General features: G+C 37.7%; 1 protein-coding gene across 1 annotated transcript in view; it reads left to right on the forward strand.

Annotated features, from left to right (window-relative positions):
• The window catches only part of SUB1 (SUB1 regulator of transcription), a 23,428-nt gene extending 11,520 nt beyond the window's left edge, over positions 1–11,908 (forward strand). The window contains exons 4-6 of the mRNA XM_035902692.1: positions 590–709; positions 6,043–6,151; positions 8,441–11,908. Of these exons, the coding sequence (XP_035758585.1) occupies positions 590–709; positions 6,043–6,151; positions 8,441–8,520 (309 nt within the window). The 3' untranslated portion in view covers positions 8,521–11,908. The remainder of the gene's footprint in view (positions 1–589; positions 710–6,042; positions 6,152–8,440) is intronic.
• The last annotated feature ends 7,485 nt before the right edge of the window (positions 11,909–19,393 follow it).

Raw genomic sequence — 19,393 nt, forward strand, 5'->3', positions numbered from 1 at the left:
ACTTTGTAGCATCTGAGGGTAATCTGATTTACCGGTGGTATTGTCTGAATGTTTTAAAAGCATGTTTAATTTATCATGCTATGGACAGAGATTGGATGCTGATTTTAAAAAAAATTACTCTGATGGAGGTGATTTCCAGATCCTTTCTTCATTATCTCATCTATTTTTTTTTTCTTTTTTAGAAGAGTTGTAAGCCGCCCTGCATTTTTTGTTGCACTCAGTGGAAAGGAACGTGAAACATCCATCAGGCTTTAAATTTTTTATTAAAACAGCTGAATCAACAGTATTACTGCTCAGAAAGAGTAGGCTTTTTGAAATGTATTTTCACCTAATTCAATTCTCCTTAAAGCCAAAGTATTATGGTGAAGTTCACTGGGAACAGAATTAGGCTCATTTGAAGAGGTGTTTGTTTTTTCTTTTTTTTTTTTAAGTTCCAGCCTAAATGTACAATATTGGGTTCCCACCTTCACAGCAGGGAGGTGATAATGTGCATTGCATAGTAGTAGTTTGTGACCTCTAACATAAACTTTTCTGTAGCTTATAGAATGAGTTCTGGTTCATGCTTTTCTTTTTTTATTCTTGCTTGAAGGCAAAGAGGAAAAAGCAAGCAGCTCCAGAAAAGCCTGTAAAGAAACAAAAGACTGGTGAAAGTTCAAAAGGTGCAGCTTCTTCTAAGCAAAGCAGTAACAGAGATGAGAATATGTTTCAGGTAAAATTCATGACTCTTAAAGCCTGGTTACAGTAACATGTTACATCATATTCAGTATAAATTTTATGAGGTGATTTGAATATCTTCACACCATAGTGCTTGGTCTACTGAAACCGTGGCCAAAGGGGATTTTACAATGCTAGCATGCAGATGAGATGCTCAGGAAAAGCGTGGTCAGTTTTCAGCAGAGTAAAAAAAAATCTGAGTTGTAGCAATTGATCTAACCCTCATGCCTTTGCCCATGGTAACTCTGGGTAGTCATTTTGTTGGTAAATACAGCACTTACCTGAGTATATTGTAAATATTAGATCAGGACTATCTCTACATGGAAATGTTTTTTAATCAGGGCTCTTGAAAGAAAGGTTCTTGGAAACCAAAGTATGGACTCTTCATTCCTGTTTAACTAGGTCAAGGGCAGCTTAGCTCCTGTATTATAAGGCAGTATTTTGGAATAAGTTTTGCTTGTTCCTTTGTTTTATGATGCAGGTTTTTCTCACTGAACATACAGAAAGATTGTAATTTTTGACATTGTCCTAGTTTTTAAGATGGGATGAATGTACAGTTTTCAGTAGCAAGGTAAATTTGTGAATTCAGGGTACTGCAGTTCCTTGGGTTAGCCCAGGCAGCAGCAGCGTGTGCTGAAAGCTGTGCAAGAATTTACGTAGCTCAGAATTACCTGTTGTAGGGGTGTGGATCAAGACTTACTAAGTGTCTCTAACTGGAAAGGAACTTAAATTCTTGGAGGCATTGATTCTTAAGTTTGTGAAAGGGTATGGGAGAGGTGCCTGATAAGATGTCCCCAATATTGAGTAAGGCAAAAGACATGGTTTTGAGCTGCAGCTGTGCAAAGTAACATGGCAAAAAAAAAAATCTTTCCTAGGGAGAAGACCTGCTTAATTGATACTGTAATACAGGGTGGTTATTTTTAATGTATCAATTCACAGTTTCCTCTTCACATATAGCTGGGAGGGAGAGCTTCAGCTGAAGCCAATTCCTGGATTTACCCATTGAAGGAAGAATATAGTATTTTTAGTTCTGCTGGGGCATGCTTTGGATAGGAATCTGCAGGAAAAATGGCATAGTGTCTTCTACACCTTATGAGGTGAACTGCAGTTAGAACTCAAAAAAACTGTGTATTGGCTTCATGCTATGTTTATAATAAGCTTGGAAATTCCAGCCTTGGAGAAAGCTGTTAAAATTTTTAATGCTCCCCTGATGCAAAAAACCCCAAACCCTTTCAAATAAAAGCAAAAGTATTTGTGTGCTCTGATTTCTTGCAATCTTTTTGACCTAAGATAATAAAAAGTTACTAAAAACAGACAGTAGAGGACTCCTATTAATGTGATAAGAACAGGATTCTTCTAGTGTTGAGTATAATACAGAAAAAATATTTGAATATCACCTTGACCTAAAATATCAGTGTTAGTCTCTGCCTGCCTTTTAGTTAATCATCAACAACATACTTTTTAGATCACTTATGTGAAGCATTGTGAGTTTTTTCATGCTACATCAGCTTATGTGCATTAGCTAAGATGCAACTGTTTCAGTGTAGAAATAGCACTGTAGGTCTGAGGATGCTTCCCCTCTCCCTCCTCTGTCCGGGAGAGCAGCTAAAAGATCTAGTTGCATGGTAATTTTTTAGGTGCAGTTTCATTTGTTCTAGGACTATTAGTAATACTAGAAACTCTCCTCTCTGCTTTCCCATGGCAGTAAAATGCTCTCTGATGTGCAAGTGACTTTGCAGTAGAACTTAGAAGTTTGGCAGGTTGTGAAGCATTCATAGGATAGACAGAAGTTCTGTGGTGTCCATATTGTGTGTGGGAGTGGCAAGTAAATGATTTGAAACTTAGAGGCTTGTTGTTCTACACCCTTAGGCTGTTCTTAAAGTATACAGCTTCCCTTAATACAGAGCTCATTGTGACTGCTGTATTGAGAAGATTCAGCGTTTTCATAAAGATCTATGTTTTGTTACTTTTGTTTGAGACTAATGTTGGTGTAATGGTATTCTTGAAACTAATTATGAAGAATAGTATGAATGTAAACAGAAGGGAATTAATTCAGTGTAAGAGACCACAAGCGTATTTTATTTATTTACATGTCTTGGCCTTTTATAGGTTTCATAGGTAGCCTAGTATACTCTGGAATTTGTTAAAGGATTTGGGTGCAGTTGGGGTGCGAAAATTTACTTTACTCCCATTTGTGTTGTATTACTAGAGGCCCTAAGGACAAGCATTATTTATGTTAGTGTGGAAGGGTTTAGTGTTGATACATTAGATTCCTCTCTGTGGCTTCAAGCCAACGTGAGCTCTGCATCATGTGCTTTGGTTAGTTTAACAAATCCTGTCATCTACCTATGCCTGATTTGGATAAGGTTTGTTAACGCTGTCAGGATGCAGTATTAATGACTGCCCAAAGTGGAACCACATCGCACGATCAGGCATTTAACTGAAAGTGTTACTTCAGAAGTCATCTGTGTGTTGTCCTGCTTCCCTCCCCCCTCTGCTTTTTATTATTTTTTTTTTTTTTTTCCTAAAGTTTGGGTTTGGGTCATATTTAGCTTTTAACTTGTGAGAAATAAGTTCTTCGATTTCCCAGTTGTAATGTCTGTATCTGTCATGGGCTCCTGAAAGTAGACAAATATATAAGTTTATGATGCTCTGCAAAGGTGATTGGTTTAGTACATTAATTCTGAAACTTAGGTGGTTACCGATGCATTTCACAATCAGTTTGCTGTGTTGCAGATCTCATTGTTTACAGGGCTCTTTATTTTGCTCCTCCTAATGCTGTACATACAGTTATCAGCTAAGAAAGACAGATGCTTTTTTGCTGTTTCTACTTCCACAGTGTGTATACAGTTTAATCAAGACAAACTGGAGATAGGAAGAAAAATGGTGAAGAAGGTCATTGCTGAAACTCACACAGGAAGTCAGTTGCATAGCTGAGAAAGGAACCGAGACACAGTTCAGTGCATTTTATTCTAAGAAACGGAAACCTGGAAATAATGCTTTTAATGTCTTCTGATTTATGTAATTCAATAGAACAGTATAATCTAAGGAGCTGTAATATTTAATAAAAAGCACATGGACTCATCTATGAAGGTTGAACTGCAGTAATTACACAGCAACAAGTCAGTACAGCCCTTGGAATGCTACTGTGGTTATAGAGATACAAAGATGTCTTAGGTCAGTGGAATTATTCTAGGACTATCAGCTACTGCATGAAAAAAGAATTGTTCAGAAATGAATCTGTCCCAGAATTGCAGGTAACTGAACATCAGGTAACATCAGTTTACTTACGTAGTTAAATCTAGTTTTGGTCGAGGTTTTTAACCTTAGATGTTAATTGAAACTGTACTTCGAAGCCTAGTTAGACCTTCAAGCAGTGGCAACTCTTTCGCATAGAGTTCAACTAAACATTCAAAATTTTATGTGAACATTCAGCTGAAGTCTAGACAGTGGTGTAAATCCTAACTTAATTTCAGCATTTTCATATGGAACTGTTTCCATTTAATGTAGGCTTACTGATTGTGGAAGTGTGAACTTTTCATTATTGCCCCTTGCTTACTGTAGTTGATTTAAGACATATAGTCTTATCCTTAAAATTCAAATCCTAAATGCTTCTACTGTATTTGCAGCTGTAATCTGCTATATTGTGTCAGATTTTCTTTTTTAGAGCAATCTGGGATTACTCGGAATGCACTAATATTCTTTGATAGCCCTGGAAAAAAAAGGTGTTGCAGAGTACTACTACTAGAAGCTGTTCTTAGAGGTGACCTTAAAAGTCACTTTGCTGTGAGGGGAAGCGTTAAGGGGTAAAACCAAGAAACGTTCATGTAGACTGTTTGGGATATTCTTTGCCAGCAGTGCTGACGGACTTGGGCACAGAACCAAGTTTGGTCTGAAAAAATTAAGCTACCATGACATCATACCTTATTTTTGAATGTTAAATTTGTAGTACTGTGAAAGTATTTAATAAATCAATCAAAAAATACTATCTTTCTAAACTGTAATGTTTTGCTTATTTTAAAGGATACTTTGAAGTAGGAAAACTGCTTCAGGCTTATGATATCTAAAGATGTTCTAATTGTTTTAAAATAATTTTTAGAGTTAATTTAGCATGACTTGCATAAGAAAAATAATTAAGCAAACATAAACCATTCTTGTTTTTATCTATTTTGTGAAATAACAGCTTATGACGTGAACCTCTGTGGATGATTTTAGTTCATTGGAGAGTTGTTCCACCTTTCTGATTAGATTTAATGTTAGAAAGATGTGCTTGGGCCCTCATTAAATTGTATCAAAACACAAGATGCATAAACTAAGGCAGTTGGAAACTAAAGTTAATATTCTGTCAGGAAGGATTGGTGTATTTTAAAATTATTTACTTCAGAATGTGTTCTTTCTTCATAAAGTGTATCCAGGAAGTGCATACAGAATTCTAAGAATTTCTTATGTGAATTGTATTTGGCTGTGGTTTTATTATCCAATTTCTGATTCTCAGATTCACATTATAACAAATAGTTTTTTACAAATTTGGAAAGATCTTTAATGAGCTTAAATATGTAGTGTAATACATAGTTGTCAGCGTGACTGCTCCCCTTCCCTCAAGTGGCCCCCCCCCCCCCAAAAAAAAAAAAAAAAAGCACCTCCATAATTCAGTTAAGCCACAGTGGTGCAAAAGTAATTTCACACTATGCTACATGCTGGTAAACTTAAAGGATTCAAATGTTTTTTTTGAAGACCTGGTACAATGAGTTAGTCTTTTAACCACAGTTCCAATGAAGTGCCATGAGGACTTGGGAGCAGGCATGGGACAGTTGGTGGCTGACTTTCACTTCCATCTGTGTTTAAAAAAACCAAGCAAACCCCAAACAGAAACCCCTCTAGAAATTGTGGTTATCTCATATGAATATCTAATTTGCTTTCTGTACATATGGAATGGACTAAAATTTAGATTTGGGAGTAGAGCTCCCTCTTAAGTTTACAACTGCTGCAGACAAAGTTGGTCAAAGCAAAATTTTATTTCAGAAAAAAATAAATTAGTGGCTTTTGTAAGCAGTAAGTGTGTTAAGAATATAGGTATTTTTATTCAAGAGGAGCTACTTTTACGCTGAGCATTGAATGCTCAACTGTTTTAAGTCGTTCATCCATTTATATTGTCATTACTTATTAGCCTACTGACTACTCTGGATAAAGCTTTTGATCTAGTTGTTTCTCTGGTGTCTAAAATAAGCTGCAGTTTGCAGTGTCACATGTCTGAGTCTGATACTGCTCGGAAAAGTGCATGCTGTAATATGTAAAATACCTAAAAGACCCTTATATGTGTTTTGACAGATTGGCAAAATGAGGTATGTCAGTGTTCGTGACTTTAAAGGGAAAGTCTTAATTGATATTAGAGAATATTGGATGGATCAAGAAGGTGAAATGAAGCCTGGCAGAAAAGGTATTGTTCTGCTTCATGTTATTTTATATTAAAACATTGTCTGCATTTTCTGGAGAACTTTGTGTATCAGATTTTTATACTTTGTTGCTACATGGTATTTTTAGAGTAATATTTTTACTTTTTTATAGTTTGTATTTTAACAAATGACTAGTTATATCTGTTGATTATAAACAAAGCCAAAGTGGGCTTGTTGGCCTGAGTCTTTTTCCTAAATGGATCCTCCATGATTTATGGAAAACAAGGCATCAAATGCGAATTTGGTATGGGAATTACAAACATGGCTATACTTTGTGCCCCCCCCCTTTATTAACTTAATCAACACAATTTCTTTCTTTTATTAATGTTGGATTTCTTATTTCAAAATTAACTGAAAATATTTAACTTACTCATTTGTGATGCTAATTTATTTAAAACAATTATGTCCAATTTCTGTCAAATCTTAGCTTAAAATACTTAAAACATTTAATGTAACTGATGTTGGAAAAAAGATGTCAGCAATTTAGAAAATAAGTCAAGCGTTCAAGTTTTGGTCCTGTGCTTCTAATCTGCAGCACAGCATAAGCCATTGTACCTTTAATTGCCACTCCCATACCTGCTTTTTATGGCATGCCTTCACTGAACCATTTTCAGAACTTTGCCATCTGCAAGATGAGGGTGCGAGGGTAGTTCTAGTAGTAGTGGTTTGCTTAATGTCATGTTGCTTGTTAGAAAAGCCTACTTTTAATCGGTTTTCATACTGCGCCAAGGAAAGAGGTAAGTATGAAACATTCGGCTCTGGAGATTGAAGACATCTAATGTACAATCAGCATATGGTTTGCTACATTCTTCTGGTGTGTCCAGGAGCAACTCAGTGAACAGACATTTGGAAAGTTTGAGAGGCATTTTCAACAGTTCTTAAGTAACCACTGAGAATAGGTTTGTATCAACAGATGTACTGGTACTGTACAGGAAAATTTCTTGGTTTGGATTTGTCGTCGCTACTTAACAAAAAAGATTACTCTAAGCTCCAAGGACTTCAGTGTGCTGTGTTTTGAGGTGGAAGTAGAAAATATATGCAGTTTGAGTAGCAAACTACAGTGAGATTTGATGGGTAGGCCAAGTGACAAAAATTACATGGTATCGATAGAAATATTTATCAGTGTGGCAAAAGGGTCTGAATCTTATTAGGGTAAAATAAATAACAATCTGATACAGTATGTGAGTCAGATGTTCCATTGAGGCACTTAGGAGCAGCTTATCTAGCTCTCCTAAAAACAGTATAAGCAGTTGAAATTGTGTAATTAAAAAAAAACAGAAAAAAAATCCAACCGTTTAAGTTATTGTGTCAAATTGTTTCAAACAGCAGGTCTGAACTGCATGTAGTTCATCTAGCATGTGGTTCAGGGACATCTTGACGACATTTGGTCCTCTAATAATGGCTAGCACACCTGACCTAACTGTTTTCAAAAGAAACCTGCCCTCTAAAGACTGGTGGAAAACTGCTTAGAATAGCTTCATGAAGACTGCTTGCTGCTCAAAATTATGGTGATGCTCTGATGAGACAGTGATGGTAGAAGAGCGGGGATAAGAGCCTGGCTGGAGAGAGTGTGGGAGGTACTTGCATGGAGGTGGCATGGAGACTGTAGGAGAAGAATGAGGAGGCTAAAGCACAGAGGAAACATATGCCTAGACTCGAGCTTGAGGAAGGACAAATTTCTAACTGGGAAATGGCTTGTAGGGCACTACATTATTTTTGATCGAATGCCACTAGAAACTATAGTGAACTTGAAGTGGAAAAATAACTTCCACGTTGGTTTGTGAGTGCTAGGGAGTGGAATAGAGTCTCTCCAAAATGTTACTTACAGTACGTTTTATTTACAGTGCTTTAAGAAACAGGAGGAAAAAGTGCTTAGAAGTTCAGTCCACACAGGTATGGCTTTTAGCAGCCATCGGGAATATGAACGATTTCTCATTTCTCTCAGGGCTTTTGCGCTGCCTTCTGTCAAGGCCAGAGATGTATTTCACTTCCTGTGTTTAGCCTACTAACTCTTGGGAATGAATTTGTTATGCTGTACTCATTTTCTTTGTAACTGAAACCTGCCCAGAGAAAAGCTAACTCTAAAGTTAAACTGAAGCGTTCCAAATGAGTAGTTTCATTTTGTAACGGAGATGATTGTTGAAGTAGCTCAAGCGTTAATAGCGATGACATAGACATAGGGTATGAAACCAGCCTTGATAGTAATTATGCAAGATCCTGCACCACAAGTGGTTTTTTTTTTGTCTTAAGTGTTTATTTTTAATGCATTTCAGGTATTTCTTTAAATCCAGAACAGTGGAACCAGCTGAAGGAACAGATTTCTGATATTGATGATGCAGTAAGAAAACTGTAAAGACAGAGCCATACAGAAACTTTTATCATTTTAGTTGTTTTAAGCGGTCTTTTTACATTGGCTTTTGTTTTCTAAAATATTGTTTTCCAAGCTATTGTATATTTGGATTGCAAAACGATTTGTAAGATGAATACTTTTTTTATGTGTATTAAAAGTGTATTCTGAGTGAGGCTATTTGTCTATACTTTACTAAAAGGAAGTGTGTTGCTTTCACCTCATGGTGTAAAATAAAACAAATCAAATAATATGTAAAGCATACTTGTTTATGGCCTTTTGATTGAAGGTGTTTGCTGATAAGGCCACCTAATAGCTTTAGTCTTTCCTTTAGTTTCAGTTAAGTTAACAGTTGAGTTTGTTTTCTGGGGAGATTTCTTAAAATGTCTCCATGTAATTTTTTTCTTTTATTTCGTACTCTTTTGGTATTGCCCTGACAGCTTTCTGCTTTAAGACTTGATACAAACAGTGAATACTTGGTAAAACACATTTTTGTAGATAATTTTAAATACTGTATTTGCTAATTTACCCTATTTATTCAGATGTAAACAGTCCTGAGTATATAGACTTTTTTTGCATTACTTGCATGAAGTGTTACGCTAAACAATAACACTCAAACACAAGCCACATGCTATTTCTTCCCATTTTTCTATAGCTTGCTTGACTTAGAAAATACAATTAGCCTTTTTTCTTGGACCCTAGATTTTAGAATGTGATGCATAAACTTTTACAGTAATAGACATATACCTCAGAGTAAGATAGTGTTTAAAAGCTCCAAATGTGATTATTAGGTACCCTTTTCAAGCTTTACATTAAATTCATTCTTGAATACATACTAACTAGTTATTCTATAGGAAAGAACAGTTAACCTGTCTTTGTAGAGCATATGTTTGTTTGAGAGTCTTGCATAAACAATGATGCTTAAACTAGGCTGTAACACAGGTTACACAGTCAAACAGGGTTAAAATTGCTTCAGCCGAAACATCTGGCTGTCATGCTTCTGCCCTGCCCACACTGCCTGCCCAAACCACTTAACTTGGCTTGCTTTGTGTGGCTTACATGTGCACAGCTGTTCTACCTTTTGTACAGAAGACACTTGGCGCTTAAGTGAAGCGCTGGTGCATAGTGGATCATGACTCTAGCAAGCTTCACTTATCAACCATTGTACTGTTCTGGTAAGAGAAGCTTCTGTCCGGTGAAAGTTCTCTAAGAGTAGATGCTGCCCCAGTTGAAGGGCTTCTTGGTAGATGTCACGAACAATGGAATGAAGAAGGGAAAATGTGTTTGAGTAGAACTTGGCGAGATAAGGGGCATGCCAATATGAAAGTTAACGATGAAAGATCAAAGTTAGCTGACATATAATAGCTACAGTGAAGAAATGTATGTTAGTGGAGTTGGGGAAGAGTTCATTTTCTGACTTAATTCAGTTAATCCAAGGAAGAAGATGAAACAACTTCATGAAAATTGACATTTCAAGACTTATTAGTGAATGTACAACTAAATTGGTTTGGCTGTAATTTTCCCATTTTATGTTAATCTATTTTTAAAATTTTGTATAGATAAACCAGGATTTACTATTTGTTTAATTTTGGGATTTCTTAATATTATTGTTTATATTGCCAACATCCATGGAAGTGCCATACACAGACTGTTCCTGTGCTGCAGTTTATAATTCAATACAAATAGGTATTGAAGGGTGAGGAAGGGTAACTTCATCAAATTAAATATGTTATTTAATTTAAATATTATGTCAGATACCTCCACCTGCTTTTTAACTTACCCGTTATTGACATTACAAACAAAGTTAAGGTCCGTTTTCGTACAGCTCAGGAAATCTGAATTTTTAAGAACTGCTTGAGGGTGAATAAAAAGGTGAAGAGATGTTTTGTGGTAGCAGATGCATTTTTGGGCACATTCTTTAAGTGACTCTTAAAGGCATGTAGGGATATTTGGACCAAATAGAATAAATATGAAGTATCTGCTAAAATTTCACAGATGAGTGAATTAAATTAATTGCTTCATATCACTGTTGTTGACAGGTTGTAGGTGGGGTTTTTTATGTGGTATGTATATATGATTTTTTTCCTTTAAATCTGAAATTGTACAACCAGATTTCACCCATTTTTACCTCAAAACTTTCATGTTGCTACTTTAAAGTGCATGATTATCATATTAGAGGGAACATTGTCCTCACTCAGATTACTGTGGTAGTGGGTCATTGGGTGGCAGCAGTGTATCAGTACAGTACAATGGTGTACAGGAAGGTGGAGAATTAAATTTGTTCATCTGGGGGGAATAAGTGAAAAAGCTTCAATATAGTGATTAGTTCTCTTGTGGAAACTGATGGTAGAGGTGTTCAAAGAAATCCGTATTTGTTAACAAAGGACTATTAGTTCCTCTTATACATAACCCCCTTGCTGAATTTGTGGTGATAATTTCTGGAGCTGTTTATCCCATTTTACTTGATAAAACTTGGGGCAGCTTGATTTTTACTTAGCTTCTGTGTTTAAAAATAGTTTCCCACCTGCCAGTTACATTTCTGCCTATAATAATGATAAAATATCATACATATTACCTGAGCCAATCTTACATCTGCATGAGTGTCCTACAAAAAAAGGTAACTAAACCAGTCAGTTTCACAAATGAATTCCAAATGGGATGTGTTGAATTGTGAGGGAATTTGTTGCACCTCAGATGACTGATGTGCTTGTTACTTGATAAAAATTTGACACATTCAATGTTATTTTGAAATAAATAGCTGATAGGGATTCGTCGTGTAATTTGTAGTCTTTCTAATTTGAGAAGAAAATTCAGATTTTTTTGAATAAAGATTATTTTCTTGCAGACAAAATGGTAGTTAGGGTACATGTGGAAGTGTCCATGGAAGAAAATTGTGCATGTATGAGAAGACTGTGTAATATGAGGTAAAAACACCGCTCCCTTTCCCATTGAAGTGGCAAAAAAAAGATGCATTTGATTCTTGATGTTTATGCAGGGCATATTAGCAATATGTTTTATAAATTAAACCTTCTATGGAGCTTAGGAGGAAAAAAATACATCACAGTTAGAGCTGCCAAAGTACCATATGTGTGATAAATCAAACTGTCATGTACGATGTTGCTCTTATGTAGAGATGTTCATATTGAAATTAAACGAATGCAGTACTGAGTTTGATATTTCTGTTAAAGGAAATGCCCCAGTTACGTACTCCTTATGTGATCTGTTAGCAAAAAAATTGATGATTGTAATTCTGGTAACTCAAATGTCATATTGTTAACCATGTGGAATGTTTCATGTTTTGCTCTGGTGGTATCTACTGCAGAGAGGCCACTGGAAATATGAGCCCTCCAGCTGTAATTACCTTAATGTTCAAATAAAAAATAGTTAAATGGCATACGTGTAATAACAGTTTGAACACTTGGAAATAAATGAAGACTTCTGTTCACATAGTGTTATTTTTAATAGAAATTTAGCTGCACTAAAACATTTTTTCTTAAATTGTTATGGAAACTGCTGGTTTTTGCAACTGTTGTAATGTGGAAATTTGAAAACTTAATCATTTTATACTTGGTCCATATTTGTGGGTGGGGGATTGATTGCATAGCCTGGAGGGATGGAAGTTTTTCACTATGATAGAGGAACAAGTATCATGTAAACATGGAAGCAGCAGAAATAAACACACTTTCAAACATCAAGCGGAAGGAAGGTGCCTGATAAGTCGCTACTGTTAAGAAAATGGCTGATTATCTTTTTCAGTGGAGTTTCTTCTTGATCTGACTATAAATGTAGCCATAGATTAGATAGAAAAAAGCTTCTTGCCCATTTATTCATTGGTCAGTTTAGGTCAGTGTAGGCTTCTTTACAAAGGGTGTTTGTTTCTCACGTGCTCGCTGTGACTGATTTGTAGGGAGTGGATTAACTGACCATAGCCTTGAATCTAACAGATTTTTCTTCAAGTAATTTTGATTAGTTTAGCAATCTATAGCCACAGAAATGATTGTGGCTCAAAGGGAAGAAATGGAGTTTGGGGTTGACGGAGGGTCATTGTGTCCTGCCTGTTTCTCATTTACTGCTGTCCACTCACTGGTGGTAGTGGACTGTAGTTCTGATGATGGGGTGTGGAAGAACAATTGGATAGGCAGTGGATCTCCCGTTGCACATCAGGCCTGTATGTCCCCTGCTGTCAGTATTGTTACCTGGAAGTGTGAAGACACTTGCTGAGGAACTGAAATAAATGGCCCTTGGCTTAGTGATGGTTTATCAGGGAAGCTTAAATTGCGCTGTCTTGTGAACAGAGGGATTTGCCATCAGTCATGGGGATAACTTAAAGGCTGAGGAATCGGTGACAGCTGTTCCCTTTGTATTGTGCCTCATTTAACAAAAATGTCAAAATTTTTTGTAAGATCTGCTTAACTTGGTTTTAATTGTACTTCCTTTTTCCTCTCAATGAATCCGTTTACTTGTCATTGTTGGGGTGGTGAATGAGGCAGGAAGTGAGTTTGGGTTGAGGACTCAAGTTTTTAAAAACATCTGTTATCCTTTGGAAAGAGATGGGCTCTCAATCCTCAGGGTGAACAGACCCTGCTGTAAAACTGCAGAAGTTGGTGGAATGAAGAGACTGTTCTTGGAAATATCTAGGTGTGTGTGTGATAAGGCTAAATAAGAAAAACATTTTATGCCTCCATGGCCAGCGTGCCTAGTAGACTACTGTTAGTTCACTTGGGCAGAGGTTAACGAGATAAAAAATGCTGAAGTAAAGAAATGGTAAGGTTTTGCATAACCCTGTTACTTGTGTTGTTATCTGAAGAAGAACTGTTTCACACCTGAAGAGTTTAAATGTTTTATGCTTTCACTAATAGGCTAATGTGTCAGAACAGTTTTCAGGCTGTTGAAAATAAAGCCCATTTCATCTCAGGAACAGAAAGACATAAGTTGTTCTATTCCCTAAAATATCATCACACAACATACCCAAGGGAGAGGCGAATGACAATGTATATTAAGAATAAACTTGAGATTGACGTGACCCTAACAATTAACTTCTTGAAAGCTAGGTGGTATAAAGCAATAAAGCTTTGCAGCCTGTTTGTGGTGTTCTATGTAATCTTTGAAGCTTTTTGCTAGCTATCTCAACATGGAATGGCTGCAGAACTCTGCTGTTTCCTCTGCTTTCCGTTTACTACCCCTTACTGGGTTCTGCAGCTCCCTTTGCATTTCCGCTATTACTTGTATTCTGACTGGAAACATCCTTCCATCTCTTGGAACACAAGGATCCCTGGCTATGCTCACATTATCCGAAGGCAAGGAGTATCTTAGCGATTGGATCCTAACGATAATTGGCAGATACAGCTGCTGTTGCTAACACAGACCAATTAATGGTCATATGTCTTTATTTTTTTTTACTGTTATGATAAAATATACTTAAAATAGTTGGATTAGTCTGGCAAGCATGCATACCTCCCAAAGGAAGTGAATTTCTTCATACTAGCTTGCATTGTTTTCTGTGGTGAGAGTACTGGACAAATGCTTTTCCCTCTGAAGTGATTATTAACAACTTGGAAAATACAGCAGTGAGACAGTTCCAGGGGTAAAAAAGAGTGGAGTCATCACCTGGATATCTGCTTGCCAGAAGCAAAGATATTTGTAATTGCAGTGGTTTGGTTAATGGAAAGTAAACTCAGGTGCTTGGGTAGCCTAGAAGGTTCCTGAAGTGCCACGTAGGGCATGAGTAGCATTCAGGATGATGCAAAGACTGCCCTCCTGTCCATTCAAAGAAACCTTTGAACAATGCTAATCCGCAGTATGCTTCTCCCTACATATACACTACTTTTTTATCCTTTTTTTTTCCTCAGAGATTTGTCAACGTGCGTTGCGTTAGTCCTGTTTCAGCAGCAGGAGAACTAGTTGCCCTGATCTACTCTTGAGCCACTTCTCTGAGGCTGTGGAGGAAAAGCTCGTATCTGTTTCTCATTTTCACATAGCACCTATTATGTTACTAATCTATAGTAATGTGCCTTTCATCTGCCAAAGCAATTTGTAGTAGCCCGTGGAAGATGTTTGTGGCTTATCTATTAAAATGGGAACAAACATTTTTGGGTCTCGGGGATAATTTTTTTAAATAAGTTCTCTAGGTATTTTCCCCATGTTGATGCCTTGGTATTTTAGTTTTGTGGCACTGTTTTGCAGGGAACGGAAATGTTTTTTTCCTGTGATCATGAAGGAGTTTTGCAACTCCTTATTTTTAACGTGTTCCAGTTGCAGCTTTGAATATGAACTTTCAAGGGTCATGCTTGGATGCATTTCTTACTAGATTTTGCTGGATTCCTGGATTGTTATCTGGCTGAGGCTGTTTGCTCTGTAGTCTGAGCAACTATTGAAAAGAGAGAAGTATCTGTCAGGATGACAGAATTGCAAGCTTGCAATATGCCATGTGAAAAGGTGAGGAGAGGGCAATATGCAACTAAAGAGATGTGTTATTTTCTGCACTTTTTCAGGATGTGTTCCAGAAAAAACATTTTTCTCATTTTGAAAGAAAAAACTAAACCCAAAACTGTTAAAAACCGCTAAGCTTAAATTTGGAACCACTTCTGTTCAAACACAAGTTCATCAGACATGACCTTTTTTTATGCAATACTTTTGAATAAGTTATAGAAATGATTTTTTTCTTTTCAAGAAATCTGCCTACATGAACACTATGATTAGCACCACAAAATTTTTAAAGCTAATTGAATCTATACCAATAAATAGTTTTAAGTGGTTTTATGTGTGCTTTTGATACTTTGAAGCATTCATCTTAACTGAATACGTAAATTTCTACAAAGCTTTGTGAGAACTTTTGGGCCTTCCAGAGGCTACCGTGTGCTTTGGGCAATGAGTTTCACCTGCTTTAGGTCAGTATTGCCTCAAAGCCTTGGTATCAGCAGTCTGGTATGTTAATGAAGGGCACAACTGACCTTTTGTTAGAGCTTTTGGTGTATTTATTGAAGTCAAATTTGGATGGATAGTTAGGTTTATTAGTTAAACATTCTATTTCATGTGGTTTTGTCTTCAAGAGTTGAGATTAGAACACAGTCAAGAAATGGATGATTCTGCAATTGATATGTAGTTTAGATAATTTTCAGTTCTGTTTTGCATCTGGTTACATTTCTGCTTGAGACATTGCTAATGTGCTTCCCTAGGCATCATGTCGAAGGGAGTCCTGGTGCAAGGTAAGGTAATAATCTTCTGTTGCCAAGCAGATCTTTTCTCCATTACGGATCTTTCGAATGAAGTATGTATGGAAGGTGTAAAGAAGTGGAATAATATAACTCATATCACTGCTTTTCACATTAAAAGTGTACAAGATCGGGATTGAAAACCTTCCTGTAAAACAGTTTGACAACCTGTTGGTATATCTTCAACAGCGTATGTAATATTTCAGAGAAATGAGATTTTTTTTTTTTCATTGTTTTCAGGGTAAACCTCAATAATTACATTTTAATAATTACTGTATTTTCTCTAACAAATATTCAGACAAATCTCTCTATAAGTGGCTACTGAATGCAAGTTCTGTGCTGGCAACAACACTTAAGTAATAACTGAGTGTAGGTTAGTGCAGCGTATGTGTGTACTGTAAGTTTGTAAATGGTGCTGTGACAGATGCCCTGACTCAGATGGAGCAAGGGATGCTTTGGTTCAGGCATCACCGACCAGCGGGCCCGGCGATACCAGCCCTGCCGTGCAAACTGTGAGAACCGTGCGAGGCCGCATCTTCCCAGGGACCGGGGAGTCTGAGCCACACCTTATCAGGAGATAACAGCACCAGCCTGAGCTGGGACTAGGCAAAACTAAAACTGGTACGGCTGTGCACCTGCACAAACACCAAGGGGGGTTTGACCAGGAGCCCATCGCTTGACGCTATAAATGCCTGCAGCCTCCCCGAGCCCACTGAGTTCTCCTGATCGGCGGGGATCTCCGCCTTGAGCAGGGACCCCTCCGGGTTGCTCCTCCAGGCGGGGGGCCCCTTTACCCCCCATCTGGTATCTGCAGTGAGGTAAGCGGCATTTTACATCTGGCCTAAAAGTACATTGTATGCCGGTGACATTTATATCTATCTATCTATCCAGCTGTAGTTTAGTTATTAGAAGTAAGGTAAGTAGCAGTGTTTGACTGCTGTCTAAATCATTTAAATCATTGTCAAATCAGTGTTTGATTACCACTCGATTATTGCTTAATCACCATTTAATTTCCATTCAATCATCGATGAATTGTCATTTGATCATTGTTTAATCATTAATAAAACCTTTTTCATTAAACCCATAACGATGTCTTCTCTTAAATCACCTGCTACGGGTACTAAGTCTCATCCATGCGCTTGGATTTCTTGGATGTTGCAGAGTAGAAAGGTCATTGCAAGTGTATGTTGTAGAAGAACAGGAAATCTGCATGTGTGTGGCCTATAATAACACTGCATTATTGGGTTGGAATCCTTCACTCTGAAAGTGTTTCTAAACCTCCTGAATACTTCCTTGGTCTTTTAGAGGTCAACCTCCTCCATGTTTTATGGAGGACTCTGTTGTGGAACGAGTAAAGCGAGCTCAGAGAGAGTATTGGGTTATGATGGCAAATAGTTGTGAATAAAGCTTGTTTGAGTGCTCCATACTTGCAGCACTTAGAAATGAAACATCATCTGGAGTGTTTTCCTCCACTTCTTGACATGTGAACCTTCAGTCAAGACGTTGACTTTGGTGGGATAGGGATTTGAGTAATTGTTTTCAAAGTAATGAGAGTTGAAATTAAAACATTGTCTTAAATAACACCCTCTTATTGTGTTAATGATAGGACTGAGGATATTAGAGAAAGGTTGTCTTCAGCCCTCAGGAAAAATGTTCCTGTCTCAGTTCCATTTGATGACTTAATTGGCCAATGTTTTGCAGATACATTTTTGTCTTGCTATGACTGCTTTGAGCAATATGTTAAAACAAGACAATGTTCATTGTTCAAGATATTTAGAATAACGTGTGTTTACTAAGTTGCTAAGTATTTTGTTTCAGCCTGTAGGAAAATTGCCAGAGCAATGAGATGAAAACCAGCACAGATCACGTGGGCCACATAATGCCTCTATTGCCTCAGGACTTTGTGTATTTCAGACAACACTGATCATTTACTGCTGTAAAATACATGAAAATTTGCAAAATTTTTGAAGATGGATTACTGCACGTGGGCTTCTTGGCTTGTCCTCTGACAAGGAGGGCTTTGCTCATATCTGTTCTTCTGGAACTGAAATACGATAATTTTTGTGACATGAAGTGTGAATTCATCTCTCTACTACATACAGGTTTTCCCAAATGATCAGCGATCTTGCTGTGGTCCTACCTTTTGTAATTCTCCCTAAACTGTTTTTCACCCTTGTCAGCTTCTCAGTGCCAGTGGGCATACCTCCTGGGATACTGGTAGCAGCAGCAATGGCACCTATGGGATCTTGCTGTCTGCTTTGTTACCTGTTATCTCCAGCACCTGGAAAAAGGAGAATAGCCTTCCTTCACCAAAGTCTGCTCTGAAGCAAGGCAAGGTACTTCTGCAATGTGTAGCAACAGTCTCTTTGGACTCTTCTTGGTGGAAAAAAATAATGCAAGAACAGCTGTATGAAGCATATCTCTAGTCCAGTAACTTGTTTCCAGGCAAACATGTGCGTCCTGTCGCTAGAAAATGGCACAACTCAGTTTCCAGCATGAGGAAGGCTGACTTGCTGATCTCTGGATTATCTGCTTTACTCCTGCACCAGGTAAGATGCAGGATCAGCCTGAGGTCTTCTCTCACCAAATGCTCTTCTGACAACCAACCTTTGAGAAAACTTCACACCAGCTTTGCCTAACTCTGAAGAGAGGAAACCATCACACAGTTTAGTCAGCATGTGGATGTGTATAAAGCTTTGGAGTCTCATCTTCAAGGGCCTGATGTTTAAGTTTTACTGGAAAATTTAAATGCGCTGCATAAGCAAGGGGCCTGTTCTTACTTTTTAATACATCAAGAGGCAAATGCAGTGTGGGAGGGGTATATGGGCGGTGATGCTCATTTGTTGGAGATGTATCTAGTTAGATTTTTCCAGTTTTCTGCCGGTGAGCAGAGGTGCAGTCTGGGGCCAATATGAGATCCATGAGAATATTTTTGCAGAACTTTCTCATAAAAAGTTTCATGCTGCTTTTATTTGATTGGTAGCTTATAGGTCTCTCAACAAAAATCTCACTGTCCCGATAAGACAGGACAAGATGTTGTTAATCTTTGCCCTGGCCAGGTTTTCAGACTCCCCTTTGGCTACCTTTGGGGTGTGTCATGGTCTGGCTGCTTCTTCTGGGTGAGTTCCCTCTATATACGGGCCACTTAAGATACTCCAACCCGAAAAGTCCCTGCTCAGGCCGGGTGCAGCAGTGCTCTAGTGCAGAGCCAGCCCTCAGCCGTGTGCTGCGAGGGGGCTGTTTGCTGGCACTGAGGAGTAATCGGGGCAGGGTTAGTAATTCCATGTGCCTCACTCCAGCTCAGCAGATCTGACAATTTTCAAGCACCTGATATTTCTGAGAAAGTCTGGATTCTTCTGTAGTTTTCTTCAGCTCCAGCTGGCTGCAGTCTTGACCCCATCAGCTTTTAATCATCTGACTTCTAATTTCTTTTATCCTGTTGTAGTTTCTATCTGCAAAAGGGGAATAATAATAATGTTTTCTTCTATCCTTTTTTATTTAATTTATGATCTCTGAAGAACTAGGATGCATTTTCTTTGTTTGAATAGTGCACAACTGGGAGGGACATGACACGTTCAGCTGGAGCCTCTTGCCTCCAAAAGGGTAAGAAAAGCTGCTGCACACACACGAATAGCTTGAAGACCTGCACAGAGGTGGATGAGTGGCGG

Source organism: Egretta garzetta, unplaced genomic scaffold, assembly GCF_000687185.1.
Source record: "Egretta garzetta isolate BGI_Z169 unplaced genomic scaffold, ASM68718v1 scaffold59, whole genome shotgun sequence".
Lineage (NCBI taxonomy): Eukaryota > Metazoa > Chordata > Aves > Pelecaniformes > Ardeidae > Egretta > Egretta garzetta.